At 39.0% G+C, this 20,728-nt stretch overlaps 1 protein-coding gene across 1 annotated transcript in view; it reads left to right on the forward strand.

Annotated features, from left to right (window-relative positions):
- mettl15 (methyltransferase 15, mitochondrial 12S rRNA N4-cytidine) overlaps positions 1-20,383 on the forward strand; it is a 155,264-nt gene extending 134,881 nt beyond the window's left edge. The window contains exons 4-7 of the mRNA XM_086008123.1: positions 495-673; positions 15,204-16,895; positions 20,053-20,134; positions 20,248-20,383. Of these exons, the coding sequence (XP_085864249.1) occupies positions 495-673; positions 15,204-15,640 (616 nt within the window). The 3' untranslated portion in view covers positions 15,641-16,895; positions 20,053-20,134; positions 20,248-20,383. The remainder of the gene's footprint in view (positions 1-494; positions 674-15,203; positions 16,896-20,052; positions 20,135-20,247) is intronic.
- The last annotated feature ends 345 nt before the right edge of the window (positions 20,384-20,728 follow it).

The following is a 20,728-nucleotide window of genomic DNA, read 5'->3' on the forward strand; positions in this document are numbered from 1 at the left end:
ATTCCATGTAGGAGTAGTTAAATTTCTATTCCAATCTGATGCATATACTTTGCTTAACTGTCTTCTAAATTTTTTAGCAAACTGTACAGGCAGCTCAGCTCCGCACAGCAAACCCATTTGAGACTTTTCAACTGGGATTTGGTGATTCTATACAAAGTACAGCATATATTTTTGTTAAAGAACAATAGACTTGAGATTTCTACCATTGTTGGATTTTATAGCTATTTGGTAATGGGTCAAAATTAGAATTCCAATTAATGTTTGGTGACTTCAATAAAAATAGGTTTAATTAGGTTCACATCAGAAGAATGAAGGAACGAGCTGTGAAATATCTTCTCTCGTTTCATGGTTTTTTTTACCATCTGTTACCAAAAAGAACCTCAAACATACTTGTATGCTGTGTGCATTTCAGCTCTGTGTCTCTGTGCTGTGAAGCTTCACCTCTGTCAATGAAAATGACGTCAAATAAATTAATTGGCTCCTCTTGTGCGTAGGTACCCCGACATGCCCACCGCAGCTGACGTGGTGAATGCCTTAGATCAACAGTCACTTGCGTCCATCTTGAGGATCTACGGAGAGGAAAGGCATGCAAAGAAAATAGCTGCAGCAATCGCACAGGCACGCAGCATCTATCCCATCACTCGAACTCAGCAGCTCGCCAGTATAGTTGCAGGTATCCTCATTAATTCCAGCCAGTGTCTGGAAGAAAAATGCTAATCTTAAAAGTCCCAATGGAATCTATTTGTACTGTACACCATGCAGGTACTCATCCAGTGCATTGTGCCTCTGATGTCAGAGTTTTATTTTGGAAATGGGAACAGAAGTCAACAAATTAGATTGACATTCTGAAGTTAACCTGCAGTTGCTACTAAATTAGTATGTAATATGTTCTTAATCAGGGATGATGATTTCTTGCAGCGTAAGTTGGCTGTATCTTGTAAAATAGAAATAGACTGACTGCTTTTAAATAAACACATTTATTAGTAATCTTTCTGTAGAAGTAGAAACCAACAGAATTTATCTTATGAAATTAAGGCTTAATATTTATTGATGCTTTGTGTTTGTAACTAAAAAGCTGCTGCAAACCCTAATTATCCCAAAATCCAAATTTGTCTTTGTGTGGGTGTGTGGGTTTGTGTGTGTGTTGCATTTACTGTGTGCTAAATGTAAACCAGCCTCTTGATTGTCCACACATTCTGCATCTCCCAGTTGGTTCAAATAATTGCAAGTCCATCGTAGTGTGGCATTAAGATCTGCTTTCTATGAAGATGTGTTTGAAAGTTGCTTTTACCAATTTGATTACATTTCCTTAGTTCTATAAGATTTGTTGAGTTTTACATTACAAGTTCATTGCTGTATATATGAACATTTCCATTGATTGCTTCAGAACCCAATCTGTCAGCTCTGTAGAGAATTATATTCCAGTGCTAGGTAGAAGTTCTTTTGTTGAAGGGTTAAGTAACTGCAACAAAATAAGATTCTACTGCTATTCAAAATTGTCACAATTGTGTTGTTTCTGAATGGAAATATTCATATTTACAAATTTAATGTAATTGTTTTTGCTTACACAATGCCATTAACTAAACTAATCATATGTTTAAATTTTAATGAGTTCTGGGTCTGGATGGGAAAAATCATGATGCAATTATCATTGAGTGAATAATTGTCACATCAGTAAATCACTAGTTTTTAAAAAATACGAGGATTAAACTTGTGCTGGGGGACCAAATATGAGTCATAGCCTTAATTGTCACCGCATCTGAGAGCTTCCTTCCTTTTCCTGCCATTTCAAACCCCTTGAGTCCAGTTCTCTATAGACTGTGTAATTCTTTGGTTTTTTGCATAAGCTTGAAGGTGTTCGGGAACAGTACAACTGATATACAAGTTTGTAGATCTTTTTTGGCTGCTTAATACTATTTTGTCAGCTAAGAAAATCTCATATATTCTCTTTACAATTTCCCAACTGGTTTGGTCACTGTTAAATCCTTTACAATTTTAATCCAATCTGTATATGGTAAAGATCCTCAAAACGCAATGCATGCTACTCAAAACTCTCAACCGTTTTGATAAAGAACTATGAATCAAGATTTGTGCTTAATTACTTAAATTATATGTTTAATTTAAAAAGCAAACCCCAATTCATGAATAGAAACACCCTGTCCATGTTAATTCATTTACTCCTTATACCCAAAGAAAGCCTGGTTCTTGGGACTGACCATCTGTCAACCTCTAGCTATTTATCATAGGTCACATTTGCTTTCTTAGGTGAATGGACTGGTTTGGCATACTGTCTCCCAGAACCCTATTCTAAGTGGATACCCTCATGGTGTTCAGAAAATGTTCCACCCAAAAATATACAATGCAAAGTATAAAAAAACGGTTGGCTCTAGAGTTCCGTGAAAACCAATCTGATGCTCTAAACTGTAATATTCATCCAAGTATGTTTTTGGTTGTTCTGCCCTTCATTAGAATTTGTGTGGTAGCTATTTGTCCCACCAGTCCTGTCTGGATAGTAAACCTAAAGGAGAGTTTTTTTGGTGTCAATCCTGTGGAAGGTTGCGCTATTTGTTCACTCCTCAGTACCAACATTGGAGGTTTTAATTGTAATATTCATAAGTGTATTGGCCCCATGTCATCATGTGACCTTACGTTTGGCATTCTCGTAACAATCATACTTCTGGTTCAGGTCTTGTTGAAGCAAGCGATGTAGAACATTTTGCAGCAAATCCACTATTTCCTGTTGGTGGGCACAGGTTAGGCCACAGCAAATGCTAGAAAACCTGAGTGGAGCATCAATTTGCTGAAGGGTCCTTAAATAGGCGTTCGGATCCATATTAACATATGCGAGAAGCGTAACGCCTGTTTCAGGCACCAACCATGGACGCCTGGAAAACCACTTACCAATATGGTGGAACCCTTAATGTAGGTGTAGTTTAGGGACGGGAAGTTATGCCCGGAAATTGGTCCTTTTTGCCCCCGATTTCCACCTGGAAAATGTGTGCTACAAGGACCAATTTCTCCCCGAAAGAATCTAATTTGAATCTATTGAAGATCTATAAACAATGAAACTAACGTTTTTAAAAGTGCATATTTTCTGCCAAGACAAAATTTAGCAGTGTGTAAGAACATTCTCAGTGGATATAGATTTGGTTGGAACTTATCCTTTCAGGCAGAATATGTCCTATTTCCATACTTAACCTCCTGTCAGTACTCAAATTGTATAAATTTAAAGCAAATTACTGTATATTTGTCTCAAATCAGGCTTTAATTTTAGAAAGTAATGATGTCAGTCCTTGTGCTGTTGTGCTAGTCAATGGATTTACTTAATTTTTTTATTTTCTGTGACATTCAAAACTTTATTTGGATCTTTTGTTGAATCAGTAAAGCTATAAATCATAAATACTTGGCAGAATTCTTGAGAAGGTGGTCTCAAATTAGAGGTAAGTGGTTTTGTGTGTCATGTAGAGTTATATGAGAAGGAATATGGGGACAAAAGTATATTTTTACAAGTATCTGTTATGTTGAAGGATAGTGGCTCATAGCACATAACACTAAAATGTATTTTACTCAGTGACCTGAAGCACAGTGATTTCAAATACATGCTTAAATGGAAAATAAATTCATGTTCTAGTGTGAAGAGGGCTGGCAACACATTACATTGATTATAAAGAGACCACTTCCTCTATATAACATTCCCTCCTCCTCCTAGCCAAAGTTGAGGTTGATATGAGTCAGTTGTAGAATATGACAAAAATCCATGTAAGAACTCCTTCTACATTAGAGACAGCAGTCTGTATGTTTCATTTTTAATGTGTGGTTACAGTTTAGGACATCGTTGATACAGTGCCATCTGAATGTCACACCACAGAGGGTACCCTATCACTACTGTTTGCCTGAGACTCATACCACAATCACTAGTTGTGGCTCATCACAACACACAGTTTGATGACAGAAATGATGTACTGTGACTAATAGATATACTGTTATATGTAAACAAAATAACAGATTTTAATTTTGTAATGAAGCGTTGCAACAAGAGAATAAGATTCCTCCCAGGTAGTTAGCCATCCATCTCCTGTCTGCAATCAAAATACATACATGTTGTAGATCAGAACTGACACTTTGTCAGAATGAGATTTAGATATTCAAATAATAGAAAAGCACATCAGATACCATGTGTTTCAGTAAATATTTATGCATATGCCATATGTCCAAACATTTTCTTTACAAATTCTAGCACAAGAAATGATTAAAACATCTCGGTGAAATCTCTAGGTAGCTTCTGTGAGTCAGCAACCAAAGTCACTTAGTGACACCATGATACACTGCTATTTATAACCACAGTAACTGAATGTTGTCTTTTTGCTGAAACTTCTTTTGCTCCTCCAGTCTTCTCTTTCATTTTCTCTCCTTACTCTTCTTATTGAAGGAATGAGTTATATTAGGACACTGTTCCACGGGTGGCTGTTTGTGAAGGACCATTCTTAATGTGTGAACCAAGAGAGGTGAGTGACGGTGCACTGTTCAACAGTGGATTCAGCAGCATCGCCAAACACAATCCCGGCCTTACCTAATGTCTAAACAATGCACGTTGAGCAGAGATGACTGGATAATGAATGAACAGAAAGCCTGAATGATTCCTTTTGCATGGGCGTCCAGGGTACTGAGAGGAATAATGCATTTCCAGTTGCACCCTGGCTGAGTCTGTCTGACTCCACTTGCCTTATTTTCACCCACTTCAATGTCTACTCGCTTTGTGAAGCACTCTGAAGTGTCTTTGTATATATCGAGTGTTATAGACATGTAGCTTGTAGACCTACAAATGGTTTTGTCCAAGAATTAACATGCAAGAAAAGAAACAAAAGATTTAAACAAACTTTTCAAACAGCAACAACTTGGATTTCTATACCACCTTTAATGTAGTAAAATATCCCGAGGCACTTCACAGGAGCATTATTATGAAGGGATAATTACTAGTCCTAGCCCCTTTAGGGCTACCCCGGATCAGGCGTATTTTTCGGACGTTCACTTTCCACTAAAGTTTAAGGTAGCCGAATCCTAAAGACGCTTATTTGGGTCTAAAGGTCCGGGCTATTTCTCCCTAAAGGAAAGGAACAACCTGAAGCTGTTACCGTCCTCCAGATAGCACTTTTAATAAGTTTAGCTAGACTGTAACGTTCCGGATATTATGAGGGTCCGGAAAACTCCCTCAGAATTCTGCAACTCCTCACCAGAGTGTACAGAGATTGAGTTTGCGAGTTTTTGATACAGAAGTCTTATGTGAGACAATTCTAAAAAATATATAGATTTATTAAAGAACCGACATGCAATTTACAGTTGGTGAATCAGTCAATCACAACATTAACCGTTCTAAAATGAGAAAAAATGCTATCTTATTATTTGGACTTTCAAAAGGCTTTCGATAAGATCCCGCATAAGAGATTAGCATGTAAAGTTAAGGCACATGGGATTGGGGGCAAGGTATTGACTTGGATAGAGAACTGGTTGGCAGACAGAAAGCAAAGAGTTGGCATAAATGGGTCTTTTTCCGAGTGGCAGGCAGTGACTAGTGGGGTACCGCAGGGATCGGTCCTTGGACCCCAGCTATTCACAATATATATTAATGATCTAGACAAGGGAACTAGATGTAATATCTCCAAGTTTGCAGACGACACAAAGCTGGGTGGGCGTGTGTGCTGTGAGGAAGATGCCGAGAAACTCCAGGATGATTTGGACAGGTTGGGTGATTGGGCAGAAGCATGGCAGATGCAATATAACGTGGATAAATGCGAGGTTATCCACTTTGGTGTCAAAAACAGGAAGGCAGATTATTATCTGGATGGCAATAGATTGGGAGAAGGGGAAGTGCAACGAGACCTGGGTGTCCTTGTGCACCAGTCGCTGAAGGTAAGCATGCAGGCGCAGCAGGCGGTTAAGAAGGCAAATGGTATGTTGGCCTTCATAGCGAGAGGGTTTGAGTACAGGAACAAGGATGTCTTGCTGCAGTTGTACAGGGCCTTGGTGAGACCACACCTTGAGTATTGTGTGCAGTTTTGGTCAACTTATCTGAGGAAGGATGTTCTTGCCATGGAGGGAGTGCAGCGAAGATTCACCAGACTGATACCTGGGATGGCAGGAATGACGTATGAGGAGAGATTGGGTCGATTGGGCTTATACTCGCTGGAGTTTAGAAGAATGAAAGGGGATCTCATTGAAACTTATAAAATTCTGACAGGACTGGACAGACTAGATGCAGGAAGGATGTTCCCGATGATCAGGGAGTCCAGAACCAGGGGTCACAGTCTAAGGATAAGGGGTAAACCATTTAGGACAGAAATGAGGAGGAATTTCTTCACCCAGAGAGTGGTAAACCTGTGGAATTCTCTACCACAGAAGGCAGTAGAGGCCAATTCATTAAATATATTCAAGAAGGAGTTGGATATATTTCTTAAGGCTAAGGGGAGAAAGCAGGGACAGGGTACTGAATTTGGTAATCAGCCATGATTGCATTGAATGGCGGAGCAGGCTCGAGGGGCCGAATGGCCTACTTCTGCTCCTATCTTCTATGTTTTTCTATGTTTCTATTATTAACAGAGACTCTTACTTTTAAATCTTAACTTCGCTACAGTATTATAGTTGTTAAAGGTTTCTATTCAGGATATCCATCAATATCAATTAACTTTGATCCCCGAGGTACAAAGAGTTGGAGACTACAGAGCCACCTCTGAAGCTGAGAATTGCCCGATAAAAGCGAGTCTGTTAACCCATTTGAGAGTTCAATATTTATACCCTTTTCCAGTGGTATTTCCTTTAAGGTTTTTTGCTGATGCAAGCTAATTATCTCTAGTAATTTTTCTGCCAATCTCTGCAATTCTTACTGCCACCTCAGCTGGTAGCATTACAGAATCTTGTCTCATCTCTAGGTGTTTTAAGTTTACCATATAAAAACGGTGTAACGGCAGGTGTTCCTTACTTTGTCATCTTTACGAGGGCAGACGTTCCTTATCTTATGTGCTTCTTTACAAAGTGTAAATTAGAACACCTTATCCAGGGTGAACCATTGTTTTTTTTCCAAAAGATCAGCCTGCTGGAGCCCTTCACCTTCTGTTTCAATAAGAGCCATGGTGTGGAGATGCCGGAGTTGGACTGGGGTGGACAAATGTAAGAAGTCACACAACACCAGGTTATAGTCCAACAGCTTTATTTGAAATCACAAGCTTTCGGAGCGCTGCTCCTTCGTCAGGTGAAGTGGAGAAATGCATAAAGACACAGCTTATATAGTCAGAGAATCATGTCAGATGTTTACAGGTAATGTTTCCAACTGCCATTTATCACACCTCGGCAGAGAGATAATCACAGCAATCAAAGGTGTGAATGGTGTCCAAACAGGTCAGTCAGGAAAACATTACATCAAGGAACAATGAGGTGGGGTCACAAGGGGTCAAATATTGTGACCCTACCTCATTGTTCTTTGATGTAATGTTTTCCTGACTGACCTGTTTGGACACCATTCACACCTTTGATTGCTGTGATTATCTCTCTGCCGAGGTGTGATAAATGGCAGTTGGAAACATTACCTGTAAACATCTGACATGATTCTCTGACTATATAAGCTGTGTCTTTATGCATTTCTCCACTTCACCTGATGAAGGAGCAGCGCTCCGAAAGCTTGTGATTTCAAATAAAGCTGTTGGACTATAACCTGGTGTTGTGTGACTTCTTACATTTGTTTCAATAAGGTTATGTATTCAGGGTCAACAACTGTCTTATCTCAATAGCCAGAATGCTTTCATAGCTATTTCATAGTTAGGTTTCTAAATTTCCAAATTTCCAAACCCAGTTTGTTATGTTTTAATATGGCCAGAATTCTTTCATAAGATAGTGTATTTTTCTGAATAGGTTATATGGCTTATTCCTTCACAATCAAACAAAATTTGGCACCGAGCCACATGAGATATTAGGTAGGTGACCTAAAGCTTGATTAGAGATAGGTATTAAGGAGCGTCTTAAGGAGGAGAGGGCTCAAATGTAGGTCCATGGAATTTTCCTACGGCTCTCCTAATTCTTTGCTATGTTTAGCTGTGGATTTTATATCTTCTAGTAGACATGCACTCAGATGTCAGCGATATCTTTGATTGTAAGGCTGTGTTGATAATCAGATTAAGATTCTGTTGAAAACGACAGGCGCCACAAAGCAAAACCTCAAAGCTATTTCTGAGATGGCGCTAATGTTCAGGAAAAGCACCATCAGTAAATGGAGGTAATACCATTTGGGCCATGCATGTGTCTGTAGGACAGCCTAGCCCTGTCATAGCTAACCTGAAAGGGGCAAAGTTGTCCTCCAGTCAGCCTGTGGTTAAAACAGATGTTCTAGGCCTTCTTTAAGTGATTATTTCAGGCTGTAACATTTGAGGAACAATCTAAGTGGCAGCCCTACAAATTACATGGATATGAATCTGATGGAATGCTAGGTAATTACTATGCAAAAACACGTCCTACTAACCAGTTGGCTAGTTTTTATTTTGAAATGGCAGACTCCGATGCGTGTCTCAGAAGACACTAGCACTGCTGTGAATTTTACGGATAATTCACTATTTTACATTGAAATGCAGACATTACAACATGGAAATAGGCCGTTCAGCCCAACCTTCCCATTTATCCTCCACACGAGCAAATACTTCTAATCACATTTACCTACCCTGTTCCCCTATCCCTTGAACCCTTGTCTTTCATTCATTGAATAGAAATGTTAAATTGCCTTTCATCCCTTAAGGAAAAAAACCATAGATTAAAAAAAGAATCAAGAATAAATGTTTAAAATCACGTTTGTATAGTTCAGTACATTTCTCTACATTATGGTGACACTTTTTCTGCTCGTCAGTTGTTTTCCTTTTCTGTTATCTGAAGGCATTGACTGCTTGCTGAGATATGGTTGTCAGCTTTCCAGTTAATTGTGATTATTCGTGTGCAATTCTTGAGCCAGGAGTGCTGATGCCAAATGTGGGAGCCATTTGCACCCCAGTTGAGATCAACTAACTCAGCACACATCGGGGCTTGAACCTGGGATCTTCCTTGTCTGTATGACTGAGCTACTCATTGATTAAACTTGCTGAGCTATTGGGAGAACTCCTCCAGTGGAAATAATTTTGCAGGTGTTATGTGGGAAAAGATGGTGCGTGTTCAAAGTTAGTAACTTAAAAAGTTAGTGTTAACACAAATTTTAACTAAGGAACTGTATCTTCTGTTATTTAGCTCTTTGATATAGTCCTGAAGACATTTTAATGTTTTTGCTGTAGTGTGAATGACGAATATGCCACCTTCTAAAGTGTGTGTCACTGTCAGGAGTCTACTTTTCCAAAAAGCCCAACTATTGCAAAGAAGTATGATTAACATTAATATCCTTTTATTTATTTCTGTTCTTCACTATTTGTTCTTAAACAGGAGCTGCCAATGGCGTCATCACTGGCTCTGGGGAGTTACTGAGCTACATAAGTGGGAGGGAGTTGAATCAATATGCACAATTGAAGCTGAAGCATGCTGTGTTTATGACTACCTCTCTATTGATGTGTAGCTCCTGCACACTGTCTCAGTAACTCTTCCCAGTACTCGTAGCAGAATGTTGGATTCCCATTCAGAGGTTCAAATACCAGCCAACACTTGCTGTAATTCAGCTGCTCCCAATAGGCAAGATTTGATGGTTGCTGGACTGGCTGAGTGGTTTGTGTCAACAGTCTCAGCTAAGCTCACTTTTTTTGATTCTGGAAACTGAGAGGGAGAAAAATCAACAGGGGGACCTCTACCATTCTGGTAAGCAGTCCACCTGTTGGCTAATGTGGAGCAGGTTGGTAGCAGCTGTGGAAAACTTCACAGCCCAAAACCTTGCACCCTCATAACTGAAGGAGGATAGATTTAAAGTGGATAAATAAAGCCTTAAATAATGATGTATCCATAATTTGCAGAATATATCATAGTTCTGGTGATCAAATATTACAGGGTGAACATGCAAACCACAATAGGTTTATATTGTAGAAAGGGTTAGAAAATATTAATAACAAATATACCATTTGATTTTTTTCACTCTAGTCTTAATGATGATTAAAATTCTCCTTTAGGCTGCCTAGAATTCATTGAATTTCAATTCAGTTAACTTCAAAAGCAACCTATGGCTAGTGGCATCGATGAATGCTAATCATCCAAAGGGGGTTGGGGGGAGGGGAGGGGGGTGGTAAATCAACCAACAGGGTTTACTTTAAACTTTATCTTGTGTTCAAATGATAGAGATGATCTTTGGAATATTTAGTAGATTCTAAAACAAACTTAAAACTTAATGCCCAAATTAATATCTCCGCTGCTTTCAGTGCAGCAAAATGCCTTTGTGAGCTGCAGCAGAGACGGTGATTATTCTTGAAGTTTTACAACTTGAAGCGTTACGCAAATTCTACGCAAGAGTGCCTACACACTGCTGCCTGGACTGAATTAATGTTTTAGAAGGTACTGTTTTTAGGTACTCGGGAGACCTAAGAGTGCAACACATTACAGATATTATTTTGTAACTTAACCATTTCAGTAGCCCCAGATTTAAAGCATTAAGGAAAGTCAAAGAGCTTCCTTTTATTTTCTACAGATTTGGGACAATTCATGAAGTCAGGTTCACTTTTATACTTTGAAACAATGAAAGTCCTTCTTTATGTTTTAATTAAATTACTGTTTTAGCATTTAAAGTAACTGTTTTCTTTATACATTCTCCTACCATTTCCACAGGAATGAATTACATTTCTGAATTTGGAACCTAGAAATGCTGAACATTAACTCTCAGGACTTGTAGAATTAAAGAACAATTTGTTTTTTATAGTTCTAAACTACAAATAGAAAAAAATACTTCAGAAAAGGATCAAAAAAATTGTATTTTGTATTTTAACTCTCGAGGTTAAACATTTTAATGTAAATGTTTGTACTATCATCCCATGCATCAAAGCGATCGTGGTCATCAGTTCTCATTTTCAAAGTTTACAACTTAAAATGATGCTGGATGATGACACAGAGACCAACACTTTCCTGATTTCAACACTGATCTAAGTACTGACTGCAAACAAAATTATATTGTAACAATATCCTACAGTCCGAGCAAGCAGTACTTGTTACTTCATTTTTCACTCAGTCCAGCATTCCCAAGTCCTTTCATTATTTTCAGGTAAATAGAGCAGGATCATCTCATGGCTGCAATTATCCAAAAATGCAGGGTTATTGTTGGAGTGGGGGTTTTTTTAGTTTAAATTTAGCCTTTGAGCTTGAGAATAGCCAGGTTTAAGAACACTGCTCCAAAATAGGATTTTCATGAGTCCTACAGTGTTTCTTAAGAAATATTGGTCATTGAGACAGTGAATTAGGGAGAGTTTGGTGGGTTTGTGCCAGCTCCAAATGGTAAGTGTTCACTTCAACTTCATCTTGCTACCACCTAACATTCAAATCAGTGACTAACGGGCACCAGAATGGCTTTAATTCTATGTGCACGGCCATTGGCTGTGTATCCCATGCTAATACACGTTCCCTTTATCTTTGTGTCAAAAATCTCCAAGATGAGGAAGATGGCACCAGACATGAGCAGAAAACAACTCTATTTCATAAACACCCATCAGTACTACAGATCTGGCAAGCACCATCCCAAACAAGTTCACTTTGGGGAATTAGATAGGCGGAGTGTGGAGGAAGTACCTGGTGAAGCACAGAATATCAGTAAGGAGGAGGAAGGGGTGGTGGTGGCAGCAGCTGACAGACAGCAATGGGGGAAGGGAGGTTTAGGGTCAGCTGGGCAGTTGCTGAAGGGTCTGCAGATTTGTACCTTGCAGGGGCAGCTTGTCAAATTGCACTTAATAATCAGCTCTTCGTTTAGTCCTTTTAAGAATTTTCATGCAATGTCAAGAATATACAGCAGTTGCTACTCTAGTATCTAACTAGTCATTCAAGAGGGTTTTGTGAACAGGTAGAGTAGCATGGAGTGAATGGCGACTCCAGAGCATCTTGCAGGGGAGCCCCCAAAGATAGAGGACATAGGTGTTGATGCAGTTTTGATGTCAACACTGTCTGCCACTGTTGTGATTTTGGGCTCCAATTTACAGGGGGGTTCTTACTTCTGGTCTACAGAGGTTAGGGGATCGGCTTGAGAGCACCTTGATGGCAGGCATCGTGCACTTCAGTCTTTCTCCACAAAGAACCCTAGTCATCCACAAGCGTAGCCAGAACTCTGATATGACTGGATGTAAGACAGATGAGGAGGCACGATCTGACCCTCCTAGATAGCCCCTGCAGCAGCCAACCAGTATAGATGCAAAGGTGCTAGCAGTAGTGGCAGGAATTCATGACCCATCGAATGAGTGCATTCACTACAGGTGAGCCTTAGGATCCTTATTGGGAAGCAGCAGTGTGACACACCAACCGAGGTGGCATTTAAAAAGAGCAGAAGCTTGGGAGTATGCAACACATATTTTACACTTCACATATTTCACCAAGGACGACAAGCACTGGGGAAGCAAACATTGATGCAAGGACACACATGAAAAGTAGATAACTAAACAGATTGCATCTTCTTTGGAATGTTTGGTGATGCTTTATTAGCCAGAAGGAATATATGACTATTGCTATTGGGGGGCCATTCTAGTTGTGCTCTCCTTCCATTGGGAAACTGATAAACAAATTTCACCTGGGAAGCAAAGCTGTGGTTAACTGCTTGATGCATCTATGAATGAATGGCCGACTTATCCGACAAATGTCACTAGTAGTAGCTTGAAATGAACCAGTAGCATAAAAATTCATTGTGATGGTGACTTTAACCAGGCAGGGATCTCGCTATGCTGGGTGTCATCTGAGGGTTACGCTCTAGTATATGGCTGGTATAGAACTTGGGTCTACCTCCCTGCTCAATCCTGGACAGCAATGGTAAGCGTGTTCCAACATTCCCAAATAGTTGTGCTTGGGTCATATGACTTGGTTCCTCATTCACCTGTGAATACCATACCAGAGCACCTGCCTCTCCTCTCTATACAGGAATTCCTTTCCCTCCACCTAATCCAGCTCTGCTGTTGATTGGCAGGTTGAATGGAATGCTCATGGTCAGCAACAGCAGGGACAAGCTGGTGGTTGCAGGAATGGTGCTGTTGGAGCTGTGCACCAGAGGAGTGTAGAATGAAATGGATACAACAGCAAGCAACAAACAAAAAAATACAATAAAATGATCAAAGTTCAGTTAGTCAAGTCAAACACAGCCATCAAAATGAGGGTCTCACCAGTATGACAGCCTGGCTTTAAATGGGGGAGTTCTTCACTAACAGCTTACAGATTTCTGAGTGCTTGTTTTATATGTTCAGTAAATAAAGCATTGTGCTGTAAAACAGCATGGGAAATCCGTAGTGGAACCACTTTGCATCAAATAACAATTTTAAAGAGCCAAAAAGGCCAGCGGAAAGACAAAGTGCTATATCAAAATCCTTTTTAAAAATTTTGCTAGCCTGGAATCGGGAGTTCAGTGTCAAGTACTACCTATGTAAGTGTTGGCAAGAGGCTGCTCCCCAAGTGGACTACCATCGAATTGTTCTTTACATTGCATAGATGAAAAATGAGTTCCTGCACTCAACTCGGAAGTACTTGCTAATAACTCTCGTTATAACCTCATTCAAATGTGACCTATATAAAAGTTATATATCATCTAGGTACTCAAGAATTTTGAGTGTGCTTAAATTCTGTGTAATGGTATAGTTAAAAAGAAGCACTTAACCAATTAGAGAAATTTGGCCTGTGTGTTGAAACATGGAATAACTGCTAATTTGTTTAGTTAACTTCAAAACTGGTGATTACCCAGCATTATTTATCCAGTTTGGTTTTGTCCTTGAGATGTAGAGAAGTATAAAAGTTGAAGATTATTTTACTCTGCAGCACCATCACCTCAACCTTAATGAGCAAATAAAAAAAGCTGTTGGTACTAAAAGCTCCTTCAGTGTTGGAAATGTAATGCTTTGCAAATGTTCTATATGTGTGAATGAATTTGATGCAACTTAATAGGATTATTAATACTGTTCTTGTTATGCAGAGGGGATTGTTTTCACACAGTTGCATTTCAAATTTTTAAGCATAATGATAGCAATTACACCAATAAATAGTTGTATTAATTATTTGATTCTAGTCATGCAGTTCAATGGATGCTGCTGTGTTTCTTTATGTTAAATCTCTTCTGCAATATTTAACATGGATATCTCATGTTTGTGTGAGTTGCATTTTGTTAACAACAAATAAGGTAACTTCAGTGAAGAACTGATGTTTCATTTTATTCAATTCAGTGAGGGTGTACTACACCCACGTTGCCCTAGCAGTGCAAAAGAAAAATTGATTTTGGCAAAGTCGTTTTCTAGTGAGTCTTTTATCCCAGCGGGACTCACCAATCTTCAGATCAGTTCATGACAGTCATGATAGTGAGCCTGTTGCATATGTCACATTGTTGTGAACTGCCTATAAAAAAAGGTAAGATTACCTGTAAGAATCCACAGTTTACTTTCTGCTTTGTCTGCTAACATGAAAATGGTGGCTTGGCAGGGCAGCAAGAGTGCAGTTGCAGTTAAAATTAATTGAGAGCATCATACAGTTTTATTTGGTAGATGATACGATCACCTTCCATAATCACACTTTTCACATTGCACAAGATAGCTGTTGTCAATCTCAACAAATAGAAGGGAATGGTATGGATGAACATTTGGAGGCTGACTAAATGTTCCAATTTTGATTTCAATGAGATCTTGACAGCAATCACAATGCAATAGGTTGGGTACAATAGAGACAACAGTAATGAACCTGAGCATCATGGCACTATATGACTGGACTAAGGATGGTTGCAGTAGGAATGCGAGCCAACTCGTGCTCTGCAGCCTGTTTTTAAATTCAATTAGCATTTGGAACTCAACATGGTATACCTCATTATCATCTTTGTACTGCTCAGAAAACCATAAAAATTATATAAAAAGTAGATTAAAAAATGACCCATACCAATAAAATTAGTATGTCAGATCTGTGTAATAAAGGTCAAATTTCTTCTTGTTACATATTTTGTTCTCCAAGATGTATCCTGTATGTTTTTATTAGAAAGGACTATTTATTAGAAAAGTCTATTTTCACTCTAGGTTTATGAAACATGAACTTTTTTTTGTTTATGGGTGTTACAGGAGCATTTCCAGCAGCAGCAATGTATGCACGTAAAGATCTGCTTCAGAGACCAGCACATGTGGCAACTAAAACATTCCAGGCCTTGCGAATCTTTGTGAATGATGAATTGAATGAATTGTATAAAGGACTTAAAGCAGCTCACAAGTTCTTGAAACCTCAAGGCTGCTTGGTTGTATTAACATTTCATTCGCTTGAAGATCGCATCGTAAAACGTTTTCTGCAAGGTATTGACTTGTCTGAGAAGCCCAACCTAAGTGCAAGGCAAAAAATTAGACAAGGACTTAGACAGCAGGAAGAAGATAAAACATGTCACACTGAACAGAGGAACTTGAACTGGTCAAACATTCAGAAGAAAGTGCTGACTCCTGACCTCCAGGAAATTCAGGAAAATCCACGAGGACGTTCTGCAAAACTCCGAGCTGCTATAAAACTCTGAAAAATATGCGAAAATGAAGCTTGCAAGGGTATTCTCAATACCCCATGTCTGATGGAATTTGATATGCGGGTGTTTTTGTAAACATCAATTAAAATGCTAAACAAAAATATTGTCCCATTATTGATATGAAAATAATAAAAATTGGAGGTTAGAGATTTAGATGTGGTGTTTGAAATGTTATAGCCAGTATTTAAAACTCAGTGGAAGAATGACAACCTGGCATAACAGTGGGTTAGGCATTAGGCTTTCATCTCTGGGACATGAAGCCAAAACTGATTGGATGAATCTCCTGAGTTCATGCTCCAGTTCCTTGGGGACAGATGCTCACAGCATAGAACGACCCCCAATTTGACACTAATTGGTAATCTCACTTGAGAGGAAATGGGATGGCTGTGCAGGGAAATGCAAAAATGTCATCATTGTGCAGTGAGGAGGGGGATACTGTCAGATTTGGGCTGAGACACATTGTTGGGACAGAGCAGAGGGACATTGCTATACCTAGCCTGGCAGGATGCTGACACACTCGAGTCCAAAATGAACTTGTTCCATTTTTCACATTAACATCCCTAACCTTTTATAAGTACAAAATTCACCAAGAAAGGGAGCATTCAAGGAGCAAATGTCTGTAAATATGTGATAAACTTTTATATTCATGCAAGTGATATTGGTCCACCATCAGTAAATACGGGGGGCATGGGAGAGAAGCAAAGCGTTACTTTATATTATGCATCACTGAGATCTCTAGCAGCAGGCATAGATGACTAAGTAAAAACAGGCTCCTTTAGAGAAAATGCCAATGAATTCAGGAGGTTTCATAGGTTTGGAATATTTAAAAATATTAACTGCATTTTAATACATACCTTTAAGTCAGTGATGTTATTGCTGGCTTTTTTTGCCCCCAATTAACTACATTGATTTATGCTGTAGATTTGTACATGTTAGACAGTATGAATGTCCTGCAGGAAGTTTTTTCACAAGTATAAGATCCGTTAGCTGTGAACACTTTTGGCACAAGACACACAAAATAGTGACAGCAGTAATTCACCATTAATTCTGTTTATTGTGTTAGTGTTATTAATTTCTCCTTTTTTCCCCATTCTGCGTCTCCCATCCCAACAGGACAGCAGAAGACCGCTACATTCAGTACTGCTCTAGACCAGTTGCTCGACGGTGCACATGAGTAATGTAGATGACTCTTCCTCTGATCTTACACTCTGTGGGGAAGTTCCTGGCCTATGCTCAGCACCTTCCCAAGGTAGTGCCACATTCAGTACTATTATTCTTTGGCACATTGCATCGGTGCTGAAATGCAGTACACCACCACATTGCTCCCTTTTTAAAAAAAAAACAGTTTTCAAAAGTTTGTGGCTTATTCTATATTTTACTTACAGCACACTCCCTGTATAAACACGGAGATCAGGGAAGCATGATGCAAAAACAATGCGGTTATAATGGGGGATTTAAATTTTCACATAGTCTCAGAGAAGCAGAATAGCCCAAGTAGTAAAGGGTAACAAATGTCTAGAATGCATTCGTAACAGTTTTCTAGAACAAATATGTTTCTGAACCAATAAAGGGACAGGCCATACTACAGTTAGTGATGTGCAACAAACCAGAATTAGTTAACAATCTAACAGTAAGGGAACATCTTGCAAATAGTGACTATATTATTGAAAGGGTAAAGGGAGAGTCACAAACTAAAGTTCAAAATTTAAGTAAGGCATACTTCAATGGGATGAAAAATAAATTGACTACAGTAAACTGAGCTGAACTGTTAATGGATAAACCTACAGACAAACAGTGGGAGGTTTTCAAAGAAATGCTCGGTACAATACAAAACCAGTACATACACCTAAAAGTCAAAAGTTCCATTTTTGTAGCTAAGCACCCATGGTCAACAAATGAGGTAAGAGACAGCATTCAAGCTAAAAGAAAAGGCTTACACAATTGCAAGTGAAATCCAGCAGACTAGGAGAGTTATAAAAAGCAACAAAGATATGAAGAAAGTAAGAAGTGCAAAAGGAATATACAAAAGCTTGCAAGGGATATTAAAGCGAACAGCAAAAGTTTTAATAAATATATTGAGAAACCGCATAGTAATGGGGAATGTGGGCCCAGTGAAGACATACAGGTGAGACTATAATGGACAATAAGGAATTGGCAGAATTTTCAAATGAATCCATCATCAAAGAAGTGGACTAAATACAATGGAACCTAAAATAAGTCAATGGGAGGAATTTATTGAATTTAATAAAAAGCAAAAAAAGATGGAGAAAATAATGGGACTTAAGATAGACAAATATCCAGGACCCAATGGGGTCCAGCCCTGGGTACTGAAAGAAATAGGTGAGGAAATTCCAGATGTGTTGGTTATAATTTTCCAAAGCTCTTGAGACTAGGAAGTTGTGTCTCTGGATCTGAAATCTGCAAATATCACTCCAATATTTAAAAAGGAAGGGGGGGGGGAGGTGGAGAAAACCGGACACTATAAACCCATCAGTTTAACATCAATTGTGGGGAAGTTACTGAAATCTATCATAAGGGACAGAGTGACTGAGCACTTGGATAAGCGTGAGCTGATCAAAGAGAGTCAGCATGGATTTGTGAAGTGTAGGTGGTATCTGGCTAATTCAGTTGAATTTTTTGAGGAGGTCACTAACATGGTGGATAATGGAGTGTCTATAGAGTTTGTCTATATTGACTTGCAGAAGGCATTTGATAAGGTTCTGCACAGATTATTAGCAAAAATGAAAGTGCTTGGAATTGGAGTTCACCTTGTGACATGGGTTGGTAATTGGTTGAGAGGTAGGAGACAGAAAGTAGGAATAAGGAGAATGTAGTCTGATTGGTGGGATGTGACAAGTGGTGTTCCCCAGGGATCTGCAGTGGGGCCTCATCTTTTCACCATATATATCAATGACTTGGAAAAGGTATAGGCCCAGAAATTCCATTCGCAGCCCTCCCGTGGGCAGAGGGCTGCGATCCTGAAAAATCTGCGCCTGGACCGGAGAGCTCCTGGGAAGCGCAGAATTCCATTGATGTGCCTCCTCAAACTGCCGGTGTGCAGGGCACGTGTATCCCAGAGGTGCCGCTAGTTCACAGCGTCCCTGGGATCACGTGGGCCATGGGGAGCCAATCAGAGCAGGGAATCTCCATTCATAGATTTGACAGGAAGACCTGTCAAATCTATGAATAGAGATCAGCCCCAAAACATAAGTAAAACCTCAAATACATTTTTAAAAAATCATATTTTTAAAATGACTATAAATTACATAAATTAACTATTAAACAAAAATTTAAATTTTTGAAAAAAATAAAGTTTTTAATGGGGCTAAAAATAAACTTACCTTTCTTTAAAGTATTTTAAAATGATAAATCAGTGGGGGGGGGAAAAATGTTTTCTTTTACTTTCTTCACCTCTTACCTTGTTAAAAGCAGGCTTTGCACCTGCTTTTCCAGGCGCAGCTGTTTCAGACTTACCTGGACTGAAGCAACTGCTGAAAAACGAAAGTTGTAGCCGTACTCGCTGCCTATCCGGCACAGGCGTTTGTCCTGTCGAGCCCTTTCTTTGAAGAACGGAAGTTCCGGTTCCCAGAGCATGCGCAGTACGTGCGTAAAACCGGCACTTCCGTTGGCCCTACGGGTGAGTACACGGCGTGCACACACCTGTAGGGAACGGAATTTATGGGCCATAGAGAGTTGTATGTTCAAGTTTGTAGATGACACTACGTCAGGAGGCACAGTAAGTTGTGCAGATGGGAGCAAGAAGTTACTGAGGGACACAGACAGATTGAGTGGGCAAAATTGTAGCAGATGAAGTTCAATGTGGGGATGTGGGAAGATATGGAGTTGAGGTACAAATCAGCCATGGCCTAATTGAATGGTGGAACAGGCTCGAGGGGCTGAATGGTCTACTCATGTTTTTGTGCTCTCCTGGAAAATGTGAAACCCATCACAAATTACTGTTACATTCTTAATTCACATTTATCTTCACATTTTATATTGTCAAGTTTATCTTTTTTTAAATCCCAAGAAATTCCTTGACATTTCTGCACCAAAGTAAACAAGGTTACATGTTTCTATTAAATTTTATTTGAATATGATATGAATTGAATATCTGTATATTTCTAAAATACTACTTTGTAATAATTAGAAATTGCTAAAAAGATCAACATTGCAGCGAGATGATATTTTAGTTTTTAGAATATTAACCCTGTTTATAAAGTCAGAACTATTGAAATATAAGGCACCAAATGATGTGATCTAGAGTGTAAAGGGAGCAAACCTTTAACCACAGGTGGAGAAGCTGTTTAATGCTAGACAATAGTGTATTCTTTGGTGTTTGTTTTGCAGTAGGGTTTGTGCTAATCGAATGGTTTTCTTCTTCCCTCTCTTTCTACACTCCCTCCCAGTACAAGAAATTCAAATAATGTTTAACTTTCCTTTGCGAAGAAAAATAATGCCAATGCTAGTCCCAAACATAATGGAATCCATGTAAGTTAAATCACAAATTAAGTACTTTTTTGCTGCCAAATATTGTTAAGAATGCACAAAAAGTATGTGTGGCAAGCTTGACGTTAAATTTGTGTACATTCTGTTTGATATAGATGGAGCTGAACAGGAAAGAGCATAGTACTGGATATTGATTCATGAGTCATCTGTGCTCAGTGTCTGCATACTGAATTCTGATCAATAAGTTTGTATATACCTTACCAGATGGAAATAAAATGACCTACTTTTAAATGTCCTAGTCCGGTGATCATGTGACTTCCTTCATCTATTTGTTTTGAGTTTGAGTTGTGGCAATAGTTAGCACTTTGACCAACATATCACTAGAAATAGGCAAACTGATTTTTTTTAAACAAATACTGTAAGTTACTGGATGCTATAATCCTCAAGGTGAAATATCACTTGTATCTTTTCTCTACAGCCCATCCTTGCATTGTGAGTAACAGTAAGAATTTTTTTTTTTGACGAGTGTAAATTTCCAGATAGAATCATAAACTGACACAACACAGAAGGAGGCCATTTGGCCCATCGTGCCTGTGCCAGCTCTTTGGTAGAGCTATCTAATCAGTTCCACTCCAC

The sequence above is a fragment of the Somniosus microcephalus genome, chromosome 15 (assembly GCF_052327205.1).
Source record: "Somniosus microcephalus isolate GS21.2 chromosome 15, FLI_Smic_1.0, whole genome shotgun sequence".
Classification (NCBI taxonomy): Eukaryota; Metazoa; Chordata; class Chondrichthyes; order Squaliformes; family Somniosidae; genus Somniosus; species Somniosus microcephalus.